Here is a 14,023-nt window from a genome sequence, read left to right as displayed (position 1 = left end):
TAAGTTTAGTTAGTTAGTAGTAGTAGTATATACACACACACACAATATATTATATAGTAGTAGTATATATAGTAGTAGTAGTAATAGTAGTTAGTTACGTTACTACTACACACACACACACACACACACACACACACACACACACACACACACACACACACACACACACACACACACACACACATGATTACCTGTGTCGATTCTCATTGACTTTAATATTATTTTCATTTGCGATTTAATCTTTGAGGCCTTTCTCAAGTTCATTAAATGTATTTTGGATAAATATATTATTTGGATTATTTGTAATATGATTCTATTGTTTCTTTACATTTCTCCTTTCTTTTAGTATCTCGAAAAGCGATTTGGATTGTACTTGCGGTTGCTCGTAAGCGCGGCTAATTTCTCTGAGACGATGTTACTGACCGGAGTGATGCTATATGCTCCTTCCTTAGCTCTCGAAGCTACGACGGGTTTGTCTAGTACCATGAGTATTTTAGTACTCGCTGTAATATGTACTTCCTATTCCACGTTGGGTGGCATCAAAGCGGTTTTGATCACCGACATCTTCCAGGGCTTGCTTATGTTAATTGCTCTTATTATCATCATCTTCATCGTCACCCAAAACATCGACGGAGGAATCGATAGCATTTGGCGTATCGGCAAAGAGGGCAATCGTATAAATTTCTTTGAGTAAGTTGGATATTATAATAAATAATAAAGAGTAAATAAAAGAATAGATATATTAATAATGCTTTCTTTATTTAGATGGACTACAGATCCAACTGTGCAATACACAGTATGGAGTACTTTAATTGGAGGAGGATTAATACATCTAGCCTATGTTGCAGTGAATCAGGTGCAAGTTCAACGTTTGATGACCGTTAAGTATGTGTATTTCATAAACATATTTATATAACCATCGTTTATCGTTTAAACTTAAATAAAGAAAACATTTTTTTCATTATATAGTTATATTTTTAAAGAAAAAAATTTTTAAATCAATTTATTATTAAAGTTATCAAAAATATAAAATTTAAAATTTGTTGCCTATAACTAAATTTCAATTAAACAAGTATAAATATACAATAAAAAAAATATACAATAAAAAAATAAAATATAAACAAATAATTAAAAAATTAAAAATCCAATAGTTAATTATCAATTTTTAATTTATTGGATATTAAAGAATTCTGCTAGTGTACATTGCAACAATCTATTTTTATTTTCGCAGAAACGTAAAAGTAGCTACGCATGCACTGTTTCTGTGTGGCCCATTCATCTTACTGGTAGGCTTTTTAACATGCTTCACCGGATTGTCAATTTATGTGAGGTACAAAGATTGCGATCCCGTAATGTCCAAAAAAATTTCAACTTATGATAAAATATTGCCTTACTTCACCGTGGAGAACTTATCACCTGGAGTGGTTGGTCTCATCGTTTCTGGTATCTTCAGCGCCAGCCTAAGCACGATTTCCGCTATGATGAATTCATTAGCCGCGGTAGCGCTCGAGGATTATGTGAAGCCACTACACCGAAAATTTGGAATAGATTTTTCTGACAATAGAGCCACTTTCATAGCTAAATCTCTTACCGTTTTAAATGGCGTTATTTGCATGTTTTTAGCATTAATAGCAAAGACAATGGGCTCGCTAGCAACTGTTGCTTTTAGTATTCATGGCTCCATCGGAGGACCGATTTTAGGTATTTTTACTCTTGGAATGTTCAGTGAGAGTGCTAACGAGATTGGAACTATTATTGGCATGATTACGGCGCTTTGCGTTTGCTTGTGGGGTTCTTTTGGGCGACCTAAACCACCAATTCCACAGTTACCGGTGTCGATCGAAGGTTGCGCAAATTCTACAGCATTAATGTTTGCTGAACAAATGAATTTTAACAGGTAAAGTACCTATTCTTAGAAAATGTAAAAAATTCAATCGGTATCCAAACTTTGCAAGTACTGAAGCTACGCGCCTTATGTTTTTCAATTATTAGAACGTATTAAAAAGTACATTTAAATAATATTTTAAAATAACTTCTTTAAGATATATTAAAGTTTTGAATTTATATTATTTATATTATTTCGGATTCATGTAATGTTTTTAAAATTAACAATTAGTGAAATTAACAATAGTGAAATTAACAATTATTTAATTCAAATCGCTTTTCCAAATAGTAAGAGAAAAGAACTATGCAAAAAAGAAATCATATCTTCGAAAAAATAAATTCATTCAAAACGTACGAACATTAATTGATTCTACAGACACGAGAGTTACTAGATTTTTAAATTTATTCTCAATATATAAATAATAACTATATTCATCTAATGTATATTTTTCAAGTATATTGGGAAAGTTAACAAAAATTTTATACTTTGGACATTCATTCATGATATGAAACATTTCCTTTTTAAACTAAAATTTTCATCTCGGGTATTGCACAATGCTCAAATATCGGCACTACAGCACTCTCGGAAATAAATGCAATATATATTTGCAATTGTCAACAATTTATCTCGCTCGTCACAGACCGAATCGAATGAACATAAATTTATCTTAAGGAAACAGATAGAAGAGAGAAAAAATGACCAGACGACGCATGGCGCGCATTGCGTGACGATTAGAATATGAATTATCGACGCGCTGTAAATTGTCTTATCTACTCTTCGAAATTCACAGAGTATCAATGTTGCAATGCGCGCGGAGATATCTCGTCCCACTGTAATTAGTTGCGAGTTAAGCGCCGCTTCCTGATTTCTTTCACGCGTGTTGCTTTCTCATGAATGATAAGCTTGCTATTCCCACGGTGGTAAATAACGTTAATTGCACCGTTAATAAATTAAAATTACAGTTGTCTCACGGAATCCTTGCTACGCCGTTATTAGTGAGATTAGATATAGCTTTCTCTTTGTCGGCGGGAATTCGTTTAAATTAACTGATTTATTTTCAACGGCAAGAAATTGAAAGATTGCCTGCAAAAAGATGTAAAGGTGAATGATCTGATCTAATTAAAATAATTTTTAAGATAGTTGATAATAATAAATGCATCTATCGCGTACGTAACTCAAGTAATGTTTTTATCTCGGTTTTTATCATTAAAAAAAGACAGTTTGCTAATTAGACGTTTTGTATTACAAAACAGCAAAGAGAAAGTAGAGAAAGTAACAAGTTATTATTACAAGAATAAAGATTTTTTTGTTTAAAGTTTATATTTTTTGTACAAATATTTTTTAAGATTATATGATTTATTTATCACAATCATATTATTTCTTTTTTTTGCAGTACTGTACAACCAGATCAATCGTCATACTTCTATTTATACCGTATCTCTTATTTATGGTATAATCCTATGGGACTGACAATTACACTAGTAGTTGGATATGTAGCAAGTATTATAGTTCGACTTATCCAAGGCAGAAACAACATTGAACACGATCCAAGTTTGTTTACGCCATTCTTGGCTGCCAGGATTAGACGGCGACGTCAGGACGCACAAAAAACCACGAACAGTCAACTATTCGTTTTGGAACCTAGCCGTATAAGATGAAGTTTTTGTAATGAAATGACTTTTTTATTATATAGAATAAATATTATCTTAAATCAAGTATCAAAAAAATCCAACAGTAGAATAATTGTTTGATTAAGAATAATTGACTGCCTATTATAAATAAAGTTATTACTTGTAATATTCAGTCGATGTAATATTCAGTCGATTTGGTTAATTGATTCATTTTTATTTAAACGATTTTAATGGATATAGGTATATGTGTATCTATTACATATATATGGCCATCAATAGTGCTATATTTATTGTTCGTATTGTTACATAAAATTTTGCTAATATTGCATGTTATTATAATAAAACTGTATTTTTTTTTAATGACAGTAAATAAAGTGCATAGATACTTCGGCAATATTCATTTTTTAATATTATCGAGAAGAAAACTAACGAATTACTTTACGATAATAATATTTCACAAACTTTCGTTTTTCATTTTTTTAACATTAATATTGAGAATAGAATCAATGAATTTACGAATGTTATTAAAAAGATTATGCTATAACATTCACGTATATAGGCTTTCGTTTCTTGAACAATCATCATGTTGTCCACGTATGTAATTACGATTATGAAGCTATTATCCAATTATAAGACAATCAAAAACTTGTATGCGAAAGGACGAAAGTCTATGATAAATATCGGTAAACTCGAAACGAAATTCGCGCGTTGCAATTTTTCGACAACGGCTTCGTCTCTGCATTAATTTGCAATTTAACGAGCACTGATTGGCGAAAAGGACCGAGAGTATAATGCCGCATGTGGACCGATTCAACGGTGGCGAGCGGGCGATTTAAACGGAACAATTTTGTTGTGTTGCCGCCGAAATTGGCGCGACTTATCTCGTAATTGTCTACAGCCAATTACCGTGTTCAGCACGAACACTTTTAATTCGTTTAATCGAGGTTCATCTGCGCATCGGAATGCTGTTGCCCCCTGCATGGCACATGATTAAACGGTGAAAGAAAGAAGCAATAATTGATACGTTGCCGGGAATTTGTGTTCGCGAATTAATGTTTACAGCAGAACGCTGTATTTTATTTGATCTTGTTTCCTATAATAAATGATGAATTAATTTCGTATTGATGTTTATTTAAATTTAGAAATATCACAAATTTTAACAAATATACGATAATTTTAATATAGAATTAATACAATATTGAAAATATTAATCAATTTTTATTTTATTAAATGTATGTGATATTAATCTCTTTCATATTTACTCCAAAAATAACGTTAGACACATACTTTAAAATGAATTGAGGAAATATGAATAACAAATTGATACGATTACTACATATTGCAATGAGGTCTAAAAAATCGATTTTCGCCAGAATAAACCTTCAAAATACATGGCTCATGTAACATAAATTGCACGAATCGAAACGCAAATCAATTTTCCCTACACGATCTTCCCTGAAATTTATCATCTCGATTTACAAGAGAGAATCGCCGCTATCGCGTGTGCATCTCGTTGCATTTTCACGACTAAACTCGCAGTATCGCGGAGGAGCCGACTAAGACCCCCTCGAGGATACCGGAAGATGATACCTATAGAAATGCACATACGTATGAGCACAATGGCTGGAACTTCCATCCCACCCTCGCGTCTACTCTCGTGCCATCGATTCGCGGACTTGCATTTAAAATTAAAATCATGGGTCCTGAGTACGCGGTACTCCACCACGTCCGATCTCGATTATCAATGCGTTCCTCTTTTTATTTCGTCCTTCTTGCCTCTGTCCCACTCGACTCACCCTTTTTCTCTGCCATCCATTCTCGCTACTCGTGCGAGTCACGTGAATATGCATGAGTTGTCTGGCGCGCGGCCAGAAGGAATTTTAAAGCAGAAATCCTGCCGACCGGTTCATTCATCGACGCGGCCGGACGTGTTTACGTTCCGACGAACTGTTTACTTGCGAAGGAAGAGAAACTTTAGAGTCTTCGAGAGTTACGTGATTAAATTTATTTAAAGTTTCGTAATCGGATAATGTAATAATAAACTATTGTTGTGACTGTACTAATAATTTTTTATCCAAATGGTAATACGTTACGTGTTTGTAAATGTAAAGAATGTGATCAATGAAATTATTGCAATTAAAATAAAATAATAATAATAATTTTGGTTCCAAAAATATTGTAAATCCAATGTAAATAACATAGTTATGTGTGCTTATGTGTTTTTTTTATTTTCACATTGACTAAAATCCACAGTCGAAACATTTATTTTTACTTTAATTTTATTTATAAGTGCATCCCAAAATCCAAATTGATTGCGAGTTGTACCTTATCGCATCAATAAACAGAAGCTCAGATTGATATTTTTTGATACAACAATGAAGAATAAGATAAAAAAAACGAACGTTATAAAAATTATTACAAATTAAGTATACAAAGTTAATAAATCGTTGCAGCACTTCTTTTTTAATTTCGGGAGAATCTTCATGATTCCCATATTCGCCAAGTCGAAAAAAATTCGCACCTCGTGTCGATTCCCGGGTCTTCCACGATAACCTATGCAAAAGACAGTTCGTGCACGTTGCAGAATTCAGCGGTACGACCGAACCATGTATTATAGGAAATACGATATTCATCTCATGTCAAGATCTTATGGCCGATGTTAGCTAGCCATAGTAAAATGATGGAAAACAACAACGCGATTCGTGAGAATCTAGAAATTGCATGTAACATGCGTGCTGTGTATGATAATAAGACCTCGCGATCGGCATCTAACAAAATCGGCTTCGTGTAAAATTTCTATTTTTTAAATATATAAATATTATCCTAACTGTATATTTCAATATCGATAAGAAATCTGATAATTCAGAATAACACAAAATATTTAAAGTCTAACAAAAATATATTCAAAATATATCTAGCGTTCTTGAAATTATTCTTCAGAATTTAGAACTCGCGAAATTCTTTTCAATTTTTAAATTATTATTGTAATTTCTGATTATACAAATGAAATTACTGTCTTCTTTTTTTTAAATCAAGCTCATGAGAGCCATAACAGACAAAGTCTAGACACGTTATTACGGAAAATGCCTCGAGATCTTGCAACGGACGGTGCAAGTTACAAGATCATCACTTGCAGTTACCGTGGCTTGCAGCGGATCTTTCCTGCCGATTTAACCGCAAAACCACCTAACAGAAGAGTCTCTTATCTCGAGCTTAAGTGCAGCTTGCAGCTCGCCACTGATCGGTTCGCCACCGTAACGGCGTGGGCTTCACGAATCATGCCGTGTGAAATGACAGCTACCGGAAAGAATGCACACTGGGGTGGACTTAATGTATCACGGACGAGTCTGAATTGACTCGTAAAATCGAAAGAATAAATCGCGCTCGGAAATATCCCGCCAATACGAACGCGATTATATGTCGGCATATGTTATCCTGTGGGAGATATACGATGAGAAATATACGATGTGCGGCGAACATAAAGCTATGGAAAATATATGTATAGATAATGATTTCTTGTCGAGCCAAAGGCTAAAACATGGTTTTCGATACGATACGGTATAGTAACTTTGGTTCTCTCCACAAATTTCCAGTCGAATTCATATCATATCTTAACTTGAGAATCTCGAAATCTCAAAAATATTACGTAATGTTGTTACATCATAATAATATTAATCGAAACAATAATTTATTTTTAACATACGATCTGTATATCAAATGAGTGATATTCAAATCATTTAATAACATTAATCGAAACAGTAATTTAGCTTCAATATATGATCTGCATGCCAAATGGAAGATATTCCAATCATGTATGATTACGATTCAAATTACGAAAAACACAGTTTCCAGAAATGTCTTATTACAAAATGATATGTTGATCGCCGCTGGCGATGCAGCTGATACTTGCATCTGCCGCGATCTTATTGCGGGGGATTTGTTGGCACTTTGTCGGTGAGCTCGTTATACTAGGCGCGAGAGGTATTCAACGTATCGAACTCGATCTGTCTATTGTTAGTCATCAAACGTTTCTAGCCCTTCGGCTGCCAAGCCCATTTTTGTTAAACGCGTTTTACAAATACTGCTTTGTGTAATCAATATAATATCTTAAGCGGTTTATCATTTCATTCTCCTTCTCTCATGTCGTCGAATAAATAAAATATTAACGATCGATATAAAAATCAAACTTTGTAATGAAATAATAATAAAATTTCTTTAATTCTGAAAAATAGCATCTAATGAATATGTTTACAAACATAATTATTAATTATAATATTTAAAATTATATTTTTACGTAATATCTATTTCTGATATTCATAATAATTTATTTCTCAGATTTATTTTTCTCAATAACAAAAAATAATAAAGAATTGAAGAATATATAACTACCCATGTAACTACCCATGATGTAACTACCCATCATGACATCACATTGTTTTTATGACCGGAAGGGAAACTGTCAGTTATAACTCGTAACTGTAATACACGTGTGTAATATTCGGCATGACTTGAAAAACAACCCTTAATCATTTTAACGTTTCTCCGGAAGGCTGTTCAAACAGCAGATCAATTCTCACACGTCCTTTTTAGAGTAGACCCTGGGTGTGCCTGTGTCAACAAACATCTACCTTCTAACACGAATTCTTTTTAGAATGCGGTATTCGTTCGTTATCGATTGTTAGGCGTGTCGATTACGTTTTAACTTGTGAAGTACGTGCCTGCCGATGACACGCAAAGGATGCTACATAATCGCGTGAGATTAATTACCGTCAATTGCGAGACCGATTCTTCCCACCCGGAATAGGCGCAAATTACACGCTGCATTAAATACCGTATAGAAAAAAAAGAGATAATCACATAAAATCAAATATGTTATAAATTTCAATCAAATTTTCAATTGAAAATAAATGGATAGGCTGTGAAAGATAAGAATAAAATTGTCTCATAAAAATAAGAAACTATCGACGCATAGAAAAATTCACTGAAATACGTAACGTGACAAAAAAAATTTCCTGTCCTTTTATTTGTGTTGTATTTATATTATAAATCTTTTAAATTTATTTTTTCACTTTTTCACAAATTCATTTTTTAAAAATAATATTTAATCCTAAAATAATATAAAAGGCTAAGTTTCTCAAGTTTCACTTAAAAAATATTTACAATAGTGAAAGAAGGAATAATAAAATAATATATTCTAATATTAATGATCTTCTTCCTATCGTACTTTAGAAAATAATAATAATTTATTTTAATTTTTTACATAAATACATAGATACATAAAATTTATAAGCATTTTTTCATTTTCTCTATAAGAAATATAACCAAGAAGAAAATAAATTTAAATAAAAGCTTTGCAATAACTATAAAATATTACTATTTTATACTTATTACATTTTTATTTTACTTTCTTCCTTTTTCCTTTTTAGTTGTTTTCGTCATTTATCTAAATTCTATTGTAATAATATTAAAACCAATGACTGAAATGACTTGGTTAATAATTATATTAACTCTATTTTATATTTTTTATAATTCCTCATGCTTAAAATAAATCAATTATTTAAGATTAAATATTAATATTAATTGATATTTTCTAGTCTACATGGAAAAAACGATTTTGTTAAAATATCTAAAAATTTTAAAAGCTAAGTACATATCAAAAAGTTTTGTTGGGTAAACAAATAATTATGTAGGACGTTCAAATTAATTGCCAAAATGTGGAAATTTTTGCAGGATTGCTCATTATGTTTAATTTCCTATATAATTATTTTAAGAGTCCAATAAGTCCAATAAAATTTATTTTCAGATCTGTATCTATATAAATTTTTAAATAGTTCAGCAAAATCGTTCTTTCTATATATCCGTTTTCAAAGTAATAGATCTATGAAACGTTACTTTATATCTTTAAATAATTAGTATTTTTAATAATTCTTTTTAATATATATGTTTTTAAATATTTATATCTATCCAATAATATTTAGTTTTCATAGATTCATTACCGATAATAAAAAATGGAAAATAATCTGACTTACCAATACTGATGCGCAGCAACGGAGTTCTCTATTTCAGCACATCACATTGAACTAGAAAATATAAATAGATATACGCAGATTATATAAGTATTTAATATGTTATATGCTCGACATGCGATGCATTTTTCAGCTGATTTTTAACTTGGTTTCCCGTTGGTTTGATTTATCGATCGGCATTTAGACTGCGTGCTGATTGGTGAGGTAAAAGACGGGAAATCAAACTAAAAGTCGTGAATATTGTTACACAATTAATTTTGTAAGCAGATATTGAAATAATAAGTTACTCACCTCGAATTGCTACGCCGTTGCCTCCTAGGCCTCTTCCTCCTCTCATTGTCAGATTAGGTTAAGATTCCTTCGCGCAGCGTCCGCACAAAACTCACTCGCGAAAACACGGCTAATTACGATCACGCGCGCGCTGTAAATTATGTTATTAATAATAATCCACGATACTTACAATTAGTAATAGTACTACCAACGTAAATGATACGAGTCACGTACTTTATTGCGACGGAAAAATACGAGAAAGAAAGAAACGAGATCACGCGCGCAAATCTCGCCGCGCGGCATACACGATGCTCAGTGAATAGTGCAACGAATAGCAAGATTTAAACAGCGCGAGCGGCGGGATTATCAATCATCGATATATTCGACATATACGAACATCGAATCATTAAAACAAAGGGTTACAAATTATAATTGCGTTTACGCCAATTAAACGTGTCATAACTGTTGCTCAACTCGAATCCAGATCGATTCATTTCGCGTATGCAATATTAAATATTTTTACTGATAATCGCGAATGGTGCAACTTCACGATGTATTTGCATTCGTAAGTAACCGTCACGTCCATCATTTCCAGACAACACGTATTGTCTAGAAGAGATCTCTATGAACTCTTTTAGATATCTTTTAGAGATATCTTTTACGAGATGTATTCCAAAAGACGACTTTATGACGCCTTTATATGACATCTTTTAGATATACATGTCGTCTGGTTTGATTTCGCCGCGCTGAGTAGTGAATCGTCTATCGTAAATAAAGAGCCATTTACGATGACACTATATAGTAATAGTTATACTAATATAGTAATAGTTGTAAAAAATCGACCAATAGAGTAAGAAAAGAATAATCGATTATAAATACGTTCCATAGTTTCACGCATGATGCGCATGATGTATTATTTTATTCTTGTTGTTTACTGAGAATTAAAGAATAAAATGATATATTATAGGCATGCTTGAAACAGAACGCACTCACTTGATCAATTTCTTACAGTTTATAACTCATTGCACAATATTACTTCCATTATAAACGATCTGTAGTACAAATTGATCGCTCAATGATAAAGAACCTTAGAGAACGATAACGTTTTTTAATATGTAAAACTAGGACAACGTGCGGAGCGGCTTACGTTGTTGTTTATCTGTGACTCTCGTCGTGCGAATAATAAGTAGCATGGCGACAATACGAACCTGCCGCGATCGACGCGTCATGCCTACGTCATACGCCGCGCATTAACAACGAATCTCAAGTCTCAAGGTTAACTGTCGACAACTGTCGGACTCGACTATCACGAAATACCTACATACATATTTTACAACTTTACAAAACTAACTCAAGTAGAATATTTTATTCTTTAATAGATCAATTCTAAGCTCGTAACTTGTTCTCGTAAGACTTATATAAGAACTTATGATTGGAATTGTAATTCCCTGCATACCGTAAGACGTACATGTTCATTTATAAATATCTATGATTTCTCGTAAATCTTACGGCTAGCAAGAAACTGTCTGTAAATATATTGCGTAAAGTTATAAATTCCAGTCTTACAATTATTCTTATGAGTCTTAATGAGAAAAATAAGTTATGAGCCTCTTATAATTTTGTTTAAAATTGACCCAAATGTAAAATTGTTAAATTTCAAATAAATTTCGATAAATAATGTTTTGCGTAAACACAAGTTAAAAACCAATGCTTTTTATATTGTTTGATAAACATGATCCAGCGATTTATGTACGAGTATTATTACCGTTTCGCAATCCGAAACTGTTTCGCTAATTACACTTGAATTAATGAAAAATTGTAACGCAATGTAACGATATACCTATATTCGAATTCAAATACTGTTAAAAAGGAAATTATTTATATGTATCCTGGCGAAAATAAAAATTAGAGCTTAAATCGAATGTAAGAGGAAAGTAAAATTCAAAACAAAGTTTCTAGGAGGCGAAAATTGAAATGTAAAAGAAACGCTTTTATTATATTTTATTATCTCAATTTTCACCTCCTAGAAGCTTCGTTTATATTTCTATTATTCAACTTGTACTTCAATTTTTATTTTTGCCAGAGTAATGCAATCAAATCAATTTATATATTCAGTCTTATCATTTCGATTTCTACTTTATATAAATAAATCGTCCATAAACTGTTTCGGTTATTAATTTCGATTCTCTACAAATTTATTAATCGTGTGAATTAAGTAACGCGGAATAATTGCTAATAATAATATTAAATAATAAATGATTGTCACTTTCGCACGTTTGTCACGTTTACGAATGGTTAATCAAAGAATAAATTAATTGCACAGTCTGTGATAAACAATAGTTGTTTGTAGGAAATGATTACAAGATAATGCACAATATAAGGAATCACCCGCATCGTTCTACTTTCAATACGCGAATGATCAGTGATTTTGCGAATGATGTGGCGGTTTTGCGTAAACACAACATATTGTTTGTAATAACAAACACGAGGCCGTGCGCCAACCGATTTACTTTAAAATATTTAACGTATCATAGAATAAATACGCCGTATTATTCCGGATTGTATTTCGTATTAATTTTAATGAATTTCACGATTTGTTAACTTAAATTAACGTTTATTTAAAGAGTGCTATTTACTTTTGTTTTAATCGCAAAAATATTTAAATTAATATGTTTAATATACTTTTATGTTGATACATAATCATTATTATTTTTCTAAATTTATATTCTAATAAAAACAAAACAGTGTGATTTTAATATAACAAGAAAATTAAATTAATTTCTGCAACGCAGATAATATGAAGGTTTATCTTTTCTTGATTCATTGAAATTGTAATTAATTAAATTTCTTTTATAAAAACTTATTTAAAAAAAAATTACAATTATTTTTCTATTTTTTTTTAAATAAAGAATATTAATTTCCAAAAATTTTAATTTAATATTAGATTTAACAATTTCTTAATAATTTTGTTTAAGTAGAATATTGAATTAGTCAATTTTTTGACAATAAATTAATGCGTAAATTATGTAATACAATATGAATTATATGTGAAATCATTAGCTATCTTTTAAGCTAAAACAACTCATAATACTTGCAAAATATGAAAATTGACTTTAATATTTTTGATCTTAATTAATCCAAAGTAAACTGTTAACATGTTGTATCTCCAAAGTAAACTGTTAAAATATTGCAGAGGATAATTGTGAAGTAGGTACTATATATTTAATATAATTGCAACGGAATATTTAAAAATATATTATAGTCAATTAAAAATTCTCGTTAATAATAAAAGAGTATTTATTTAACAAAATACGTTGCAACTTTAATATTTTAAGTTTCTTTTCATACAACTCGATGGAAATTTATATTGAATTCATTATAATATTAAAAGTGCTTTTCTCGTTAAACATATATGAAATATAAAATTTTTCGAAAGGCGGACATTTCGCGCAATGCGGGATGGGTTATAATTTCTCGCAATGAAATGATACAAGGTATTTCATGTGCTATTTATAACGTAGCGTATACTTTGAAGATTTATAATCGTGACATTTTGCCTGTTAATGCAAAATCAATTTGCCATTATAAACTGTATACTTTTGCCATACTATTATAATAATAATTGTTTGAAAGGTCAAGTGAGGGTGCACAGAGGAAATTATACGTGAGTTAGAAAGCACTGCGATCTTTAACACGCTCCTCTTGACTACGGACAATTTGTCAGTGCGGCGCGTAGAAATTACAAAGATCGAGTTATTTTCTCCGAGTGAGAAAACTACACCGAGTTAAAGCAATTTCAACGATATAATCGCAAATATTCTGCCGCACGCGAGAGACGTCGTTTCCAACGTTGAAGCGTCAGTTTACTTGGTTCGATATCGCATGTACAATCGAATCGATTGTAACATAATAATGTCAGAATAGACTTTAATTAAACATATTACAACCTTGTTAGCTCTCGACTCATATTGTACGCAATTTCAAAGATCGAGATATTATACAATACTAAATTCTGAAATAATGCAGAAGGTGCGCCGCGCAGAGCTTTATTTCACCGCAACCGTAAGGTATCATTAAATTAAATATGATATCTTTCTCTTCTGTCTTATTAGTAAGTCTGTCTTATTTGTAAAGATGAGAAAAATAATTACAGACTTTCAGCATCCGCCATTGGCAATGCCAAGAGATAAAATTCTCTCTCTCTCTCTCTC

General features: G+C 31.5%; 2 protein-coding genes across 2 annotated transcripts in view; one reads left to right on the top strand and one right to left on the bottom strand.

Annotated features, from left to right (window-relative positions):
- Positions 1 to 3,543, top strand: part of LOC105618482 (putative sodium-dependent multivitamin transporter) — a 5,376-nt gene extending 1,833 nt beyond the window's left edge. The window contains exons 3-6 of the mRNA XM_012200014.1: positions 347 to 690; positions 766 to 885; positions 1,232 to 1,897; positions 3,279 to 3,543. Of these exons, the coding sequence (XP_012055404.1) occupies positions 347 to 690; positions 766 to 885; positions 1,232 to 1,897; positions 3,279 to 3,543 (1,395 nt within the window). The remainder of the gene's footprint in view (positions 1 to 346; positions 691 to 765; positions 886 to 1,231; positions 1,898 to 3,278) is intronic.
- Positions 1 to 14,023, bottom strand: part of LOC105618483 (tensin-3) — a 191,185-nt gene that overhangs the window by 149,693 nt on the left and 27,469 nt on the right. The gene's annotated exons all lie outside the window — the stretch shown is intronic.

This window comes from Atta cephalotes (genome assembly GCF_000143395.1).
Source record: "Atta cephalotes unplaced genomic scaffold scaffold00017, whole genome shotgun sequence".
NCBI lineage: Eukaryota > Metazoa > Arthropoda > Insecta > Hymenoptera > Formicidae > Atta > Atta cephalotes.
This window is presented reverse-complemented; position numbering and strand designations above follow the sequence as displayed.